This window comes from Meleagris gallopavo, chromosome 23 (genome assembly GCF_905368555.1).
Source record: "Meleagris gallopavo chromosome 23, MGAL_WU_HG_1.1, whole genome shotgun sequence".
NCBI classification, from domain to species: Eukaryota; Metazoa; Chordata; class Aves; order Galliformes; family Phasianidae; genus Meleagris; species Meleagris gallopavo.
In genome coordinates, this window is record NC_139426.1 from 2,854,760 (window position 1) to 2,862,609 (window position 7,850).

A 7,850-nucleotide genomic window follows, 5' to 3' on the forward strand; every position below is an offset into this window, starting at 1 on the left:
GGAGGCATCTCAGAGCGCACTGCGGAGAGGTGGCTGTGGGGAGACAGCTGTCACCTGGTGGTGGATGCTGGTCCCCAACCACCGCCACCACAAACCACACTGTGTGCGACTGCATCACACCGCAGCGATGCAGCTTTACACCATAACCCCGTGGTGGCCCTGACTCCTTCTGCAGCTCCACGTGGGCGCAGCTGACGTCCCGTTGGCACAGGGACCCATCCTGCCAGCACAGAGCTGTGTCCCAGGGCTGCTGCACACCGAGAGCAGCCAACGCTTGCAGGGAAACTTGAAACCCAGTGAGACTTGGATGAACAACCCGAAACTCAGGCCAGGATGCGAGGCTTTGGGAGAGCTTGGCGGGGTGTCAGCCAGGCGCAGGCTGGGTTTCGCAGCAGCCAAGGCGCTGACCTTTGAGTGAGCCCACTGGGAAGCATGGGCTGAGATGTTAACAGAGCCTGGGGACAGATTTCCATGCACACACATACACAAAAAAATGGGGGGTTAGGGAAAAACAATGCCGACCTCTATGGTTTGGGGGTGATGATTCCCAGCCTCACCTGCCCCAAACCAGCAGAACCAGCCTGGTGGTTGCAGCACAGAGCTCGGAGTTTCAGTGCAAGGTTAACCCCTTCCTGGATCTGGAGATGTCTTTCTCTTTCCATTATGCTTGTTATAATTATCTATCTTGCTTCTTGCAAACCCTTCCCTCCCTCTGTGCAGACACGTTGTGATGGATCTGGATCAAGGCAGGGAAAGGTTCTCTGTGACCAAGCTCACACTGCACTGTCCCTGGGGTGGATTCAGCCCAAAGAAACCCTTTGCACAAAAAAGGATCCTCAGTTTCCCTGAGCTCCGTTCCCTTGCTCCTGGCTCCTTCTCCCACGCTCCATCCTGTGCCATCGGGCAGAGAGGGGCCTCATCTGCTGCGTTATTTCAGTCCCATCTCTAATTACAGGGTGACATCCGTTATTTATATCACATCCTGAGTGCCCAAGCAGCAATGTGTGGGGCTGGGAGCAGGCGGCAGCCGGAGGTACAGGAGCATCCCCTGAGCAGCACGGGGTGCATCACCCTGCAGCACGCCGTGCCTTCAGGGTCAGCCCAGAGGAAGGCAGGGAAGCGCCTGCAGATGTGCAGCTCCCCCGAGGATGGTGCGTGGGCTTCACCCCGGTCAACAAAATAAACACTTGGATGCCTGTCGCTCTGAGCCTTGTGTCCCGCGGGCCGGGGTGTGTGCAGTTCCTGTTGGGTTTGGTGCCGGTTGTCAGTGTGACACCGCTAACAGCCCGCTGCTGGCTCTGGTTCCGTCCTGCTGCGCCTGCAGCTTTCATGTTCCCCGCTGCGGTCTGCGAGGCGGGGTGGAGGGCTCAAAGGGAAGGAAGCGGGCGCAGCCAAGGGGAGGAAGCCGGCTGGTTTCCCTTCTGCGTCTGTGAGCACGTGCGGGGAGCAGGGGGAGCAGGGTGCAGCCAGATCAGACGGCAGATAGGGCTGGCAGGCAGCAGCCCTCTTTCCTTCCCCATGTTCCCACTGGCCCTCTCTCTGCGTGCGTCAGCCTGCAGGATGCATAGGGCCGCGTGCTGCCGCGTGGCCGTGCAGTGCGTGACGGCAGCCGCGCAGGGGAGCTTCCTCCCTGCAGGACGGGGCCACAGCAGGGGCAGGGCAGCAGTTCCCAGCTATTTCTGGCTGCTGGGGTTATTTCTGGTTCTGCTTGTCGTCCTGTGGCTGCTCAGTTCCCCTGTTCGCACTCTATGATCCCACCGATGCTCTCCATGACCCATCTGTGGGCCATCCCATGGAGCTGCGATGCCCATGGGGCTGTGATGCCCGTCCCATGGAGCTACAATCCCATGGACCCCATAGAGCACAGGGCAGCAACGTGCCGCCCGCCAGCTCGCCTCTGCCCTGGCGGCTTCTAAATAAGGAGCTGCCCTCCCCGCAGCTCAGGTGACACAGGGATTATTTTTAGCAGTGAATGGAGCAGAGCTGAAGCTCTCTGCCCCCGTCAAGGGTACGGCATCATGTTGTGCTGGGGGGATTTTCCTGCATGGCTCTCTGAATGGCTCCGTCACCACCTGGGGCTGTGGCACAGGTAGGATGCTCTGTTGTGGCCTCTCTGCTTCTCCTCCTGCTGCCAGGTCCCTCCTGCTGGCTCTGGGCTCCGTTGCATCTCCCACCCCAAAAGGCTGCAAACTTCTCTGCTTGGGCTGCACTGCATGCTCCCTCCTGCATGACACTGGGCAGCAGGAAAGAGCCTCAGCTCTCTGTTTTTCGCACAGGTTGGGGGCAAAGCAAGTGGGAAAAGGGAAGGAGAGATGCACTATCCTGGTGCTGTGCAGAGGGAATACCCGGAGCAGCCCTGAATGGAGTGGCCATGGCCATACCCAGCTCAGCACCACCTGTGGGGTCTGCCACGAGCCATCCTCATGGGATGAGATCCCACTGATTCCAGCCCCAAAATGAGCAGGGCCGATAGCTAGGGGGCATGCTCTGCTAGTGATGCCATGCCCCCTCCTCACTCCCTGCTCTCTCCGGCCCCTTCCCCTTGCTGTGCTGCTGCAGGCATGGATAACTTCGAGTACAGCATCCAGCTGAACGACCGTGACTGGGCTGAGTTCTTGCGGGCGGTGGAGGAATGCAACCAAGAACCGGCTGCCCTGGCTACAGCAGAGGAGCAGTGCCTCAGTGACATTGAGCAAGGGGACGGTGTGCCCGCTCCGTGCAGCACCAGGGCAGGCATCGAGCCAGGGCTTGGCAAGGCGAGCTGTTCCCCACATGGGCTGTGTGGAGAGGACGAAGTAGATCTGTGCTCATCCATTCTACGTGAAGGCAAGCAGCCCGTCTGCCCTCTGTTTGCTGCCATGCCCAGCGTGCAGGGCAGGCAGCCGCCCCATCCTCCTGCAGCTGAGGGCACCGCGGGGCAGGATGCAGCGTCGGGGGAAGGAGCTGCTGGCAGCGGGGCCATGGAGCACCCTGAGCACCCTGCTGCGCCCTGTGCCCAAGGAGAAGATGCCGGTATGGAGCAACCCTGTGGGAGCCCAGCAGTGGCACAGGGAGGTGCCCAGGAGATTACTGCATGGAAAAGCCATGCTGAGGTGCCGGGACCTACCCACGAGCACCCTGCTGCAGAGCTTGGGGAGAAAGCAGGCAGCCAGCCCAGCGTCCTGGAGGTGGTGAGACCCAAAGTGCCAGCATCGGCGAGGAAGAGCCGCAAGCAGCGTGGAGTTGGTGGCACCGAGGTGACCCCTGGGGACAAGGAGCCAGCAGGGAGCCCAGCGCGGGGCAGCACAGCATCCAGCAGGGCCCCTCATCCTCCCCGCTGACCTCAAGGAAGGGCAAAGGGAAGGAGAAGGCGGCCAAAGCGGCACCCATGAGGCTGAGCAGTGAGGAGGCTGCGGAGAGCAAACGGCCGACAGGCAGCCCTGGTGTGGAGTTGGGGGGTGTGTCCCCCAGCATGTCCCCAAAGCTGAAGGCAAAGGAGTCAGGAGAACAGTCACCAGGGAAGGCAAGGGCCACCAAGCTGGCCAGGCAGGTGGGGGGTACAGGGGCGTGTGACACTGTGCCAGTGGTGGTCACTCCACCGGACACCACGGCAGTGGTTGTCACCCCATCGGTTGTTGTCACTACACCAGATGCCACGCCAGTGGTTGTCACCACACCAGTGGTTGTCTCTGGGCTGGGAGAGCTGTGCCAGGAGGGGAAGGCTCTTGGTCCCCAAAGTGTGGCTGCTGCTGCTGCTGGGGGCTGCAGGGATTTCACAGCCAGCCCCCCCCGGGTGATGGGCTCCCCGACATTCGCAGTTGGGGGCTCTCCTGGGACAGACACCCTGGATGTGACGTGGCCTGAGATGTATGACTATTTGTTCTGCGAGTCCCAGGGGGAAGAAGAAGCAGCAGAGAACGCGGTGGAGGGCGAGAAAACGCCTTTGGAAAGGGAAATATCCTTGCCTGAACTGTATGAGTACTTTTTCAATGAACCTGAAGGAAGTAGGAAAAAAGCCAAGCGTAAGGACAGGAAGAGGAAGGAGTTCTTTGGCTTGCACCATGCTGAGCTGCAAAAGGAGGATCCCGAAGCGGCTACAGCCAAAGAGCCCCTGGTTGCCACAGTGCCTGAGCTGTATGAACACTTCTTCCCTGACAGACCCCAGCACAGGGGGGGCTGGAGGGGATTTCTCTTCTCTTCACCAGCCTCTGAGGTGAAGAAAGCCGTGGGGGCTCTGATGTCCATCCTGCAGAGGCCAAAGCCACACAGCAAAACCCAAGCGCCCACCTCCCCATCACTGGCACGGAGAGGGTCCCACCTTGCTCTGGTGCCAGTGGGAGGGGGTCCTGAGTATCCACCAGCTTTGGACATGGCCCTTGCACTGAGAGGTAAAGCAGATGGAGCCCACGGCTGGCTCTGCATGGAGACTGCTGAGGTCTGTGCGTTGCTGGCTTTGCACTGTGCATGCATGCAGCAAGGTGTGCACTGTGCATGCATGCAGTGGGGTGTGCACTGTGCATGCATTTAGCAGGGTGTGCAGTTTGCATGCATGCAGCAGGCTGTGTGCTGGCCCCAATCCCTCTCCTAGCTGGGTTAGTTGTCCCCGTGCTTGTGCCATCCTGCGGAACAACATACTTGAGTTCCTGGTGAGGGGATGGGAGGGAAAATAGCCAAATCCTTCTGCGCCAAAGGACCCTGAGATATGTCAATGACTGCTGAGCTGCAGTCTGATGAGGTGGGAGCAAAAAGCACCAACTTTGCGGCTGCATCCTGAGCTTGCTCCCCTTCCCGCAGGCAGACCCGAGGCCCCGCTGGCGTTGACCCACAAGGACATGTGCCTTGTCTTCTGTGCCTTTGCCTCCTGGGCGGTGAAGACCTCCGACCTGCAGGCTCCGGATGCCTGGAAAACCGGTGTGTGGTGTGTGGGGTTGGGGGAGGATGGGGTGTGCAGGGAGGAAGGCAGGGATCCCATCACCAAAATGTGCCGGTGGGAAAATGCAGCTGTTTTCCTGCTGTTCCAAAGGTGATTTCTAACACCTCCTATAGGAATGTTGGTCCTGACACCTTGCTTAGGGTCTTTCCCTGTGCATAGGGTCTGCTGCCTTGCATGTAGCCTGCAAGAGACCCCAGTTTTATCCCAGAACAGCCTTTGCTGGTTGGCACCAAGATGCCATTGAGGCGGCACCGAGATGGCATCGAGGTGGCCCCAGGCTGCTGGGAGAAATGTTCCCCACGAAGGTCATCAGGAAGCTGACACCCAGGCTGAGAATAGCATGCTAGCTAAAGCAGCTCCACACCACGATCACAAGGAGCTCTTGGCCAGCTCTTCCTTGCCTTCTTAGTTCCAGGGGGCAGACGTGGGCACAGTGAGCTTCATGCCATGGGATTGCATAAAGCAGTGTGCAAGGAGCTTTTCTTGGGCACACATGGGATGATCTGATCTCTGCTATGAGCCAAACTGAAAGATTTTGCTGGGTGTTCAGAGAAGTTCTCCATCCATTTGTACATCTCTATTTTCTCATTCTGAGTTTTGGGTATTTTCTGCTTTTGGCTGGGATCAGGATGTCTGCAGATAGCCCACAGAGTGATATGGTGGGATGGGGGCCTGGGGTTACAAAAACTCCCAGCACTGTGTTGGCACCAAGTTAAGGCCACTGCCTTTGAGATATCAGGAGAGCTAACTCAAGAGATGCTCCAGTGTTGTTGTTTTTTTTCCCAGTATTTCATATATAAGTTGTCACAAGCCATGCCAGATGCAACCACCATCACCATCCTGGCATCCACACCTTGTGTAGATCTACTGTGATCAATGCAACACTGTCGCAGTGCTCAATCCAACACCAACATGGTGCTTAATCCAACACCAGCATGGTGCTCAATCCAAGACCATTATGGTGCTCAATCCAACACCATTATGGTGCTCAATCCAAGACCAACATGGTGCTCAATCCAACACCATCATGGTGCTCAATCCAAGACCAACATGGTGTTCAATCCAACACCAACATGGTGCTCAATCCAACACCATCATGGTGTTCAATCCAACACCATTATGGTGCTCAATCCAACACCATTATGGTGCTCAATCCAACACCAACATGGTGTTCAATCCAACACCATCGTGGTGTTCAATCCAACACCATTATGGTGCTCAATCCAACACCATTATGGTGCTCAATCCAACACCAACATGGTGTTCAATCCAACACCATCATGGTGTTCAATCCAACATCATCACAGTGTTCAATTCAACACCAGCATGGTGCTCAGTAACTCCCCACCAGTCTGCTCAATCTATTACCACCATTATGGTGCTCAGTCCTTTCACTTCTCAGCACACAAGTGAAGTCTGTGCATCCTTTCCCTTGAAACAGCCATCTGGTGGAACTACGACCCATGTGCCCAAACTAGAGATCCAGATGTAGTCTCCAAGGTGTGGGCAGCGCAGGATGGAATGCACTGGGAACAACCCCATGAGATGGGGATACATAGTAGGAGGTCCCATTGCCTCCAAGCTGGGAGAATGTTCTCTAGGTTGCAAGAAGCTCCCACTCTCACCATGGGAATGTGCTGGGCTCTTTTCCAGTGTTCCTGGCAAGCTTTGGCACGCTGTCTGCCATCCGCTACTTCCGACGGCAGGTCAGGGAAGGACGGCCCCGCACCTAGCCCCAGGATACCACGTTCCCAAGGACAGCTGAGGATGGGCACCTTGTTCTTGGGCAGCATGAGGAGCCCAGAGCCCAGCACTGAGACTTCTCAGGAGCCATCCCCAAAGGGGACAAGGTGTCACGGGGAGCGGGATCCTTCCGGTGACAACACGGTAGGCGGTTTGCACCTGTGCTGGACAGGAGAGGAGCCCGGCGTGGGCCAGCTCTGTTCTTTCTTTGCACACTTCTTGCATATTTATGCCGCCTGCTAGGAGCAGGATTGGCATCCGACCTCCCTGTGGAGGTCACCCACTGGCAAAACACCAAGATGGAGAGCAAAAAGAACAAACAGAAAAACTGCTTCGTGTTCTACGAAAGGGACTGGGGCCGTGCACTGGGAAGAGACCTGGCAAGGACAGGAGTGTGTCGGAGAGGGCACAGGGAGTGCACATTTGGCTCCGATGGGTGCCAGCCCTGCGGTCTGTTTGTTCCATGCTGCTCCTGTCCTGGAGACATGGAGTGGGAGGAGGAGGAGGGTGAGTGTGACCTTGTGGGGGAGGTGGGGGTGAGAGGCAAAAACAAAACAGTTCTGTGTCTGGTCACCCAAGAGGATTATTCATGAGGGTTTTCTGCACTCGCAAGTCTGCAAACAGCAGAAACGAGGGGCTGGGTAGGCACTTAGGGACCAGATCCACAAAGGTACTGGGGAAATCTGCCCTAAAATCCCATGTGGGTCTGCCTAGGAGCTTTATAGGAGCAGTCTGAGGCAATAAGGGGCAAGAAGAAGAGGTTCTGCTCTTCCTTTGCAATACAGAGTGCCATGCATGGGTTGCACTGAAGACCATAAGTGCAGAGCAGAGAGCACACAGTGCAATTATGCAGTGGGATACATAGCAGCATGTGATGAGGGAGAGATACTGGCTCTGTGTGGACTGCGTAGGAGCTGTATGTTGGGTATGAGGAGTTGTGTGGAGGAAGAGAACAGACTAAATATGCTGGAAGCTTCCAATAAAGATCTATCTCCTTTAATACTTTGCGTGCATTCCCGTGTCTGCATGGTGAGCTCCTTCAGAGCCTGGGCTTTCCAGCACTCACCTCTCTTAGCAGCCAGGTTAACCCAAGGTGCACCCACAGCTCAGCATCCCAGCCCCAGCTCCACCACCACAATAGAAACGACCTTTTGGGTGCATCCTGGAGGCTGCGTGCGTGTCACCGAGGTGGGCG

At 57.0% G+C, this 7,850-nt stretch overlaps 1 protein-coding gene across 1 annotated transcript; it reads left to right on the plus strand.

Annotated features, from left to right (window-relative positions):
• The first annotated feature begins 1,728 nt into the window (after positions 1-1,728).
• PERM1 (PPARGC1 and ESRR induced regulator, muscle 1) lies at positions 1,729-7,662 on the plus strand. Its single transcript, XM_010722768.4, is given in 5 exon segments — positions 1,729-2,089; positions 2,560-3,290; positions 3,293-4,367; positions 4,774-4,890; positions 6,566-7,662. Coding segments are annotated over 4 exon segments (2,001 nt in total). The 5' UTR covers positions 1,729-2,089; positions 2,560-2,561; the 3' UTR covers positions 6,646-7,662.
• Positions 7,663-7,850: the final 188 nt, after the last annotated feature.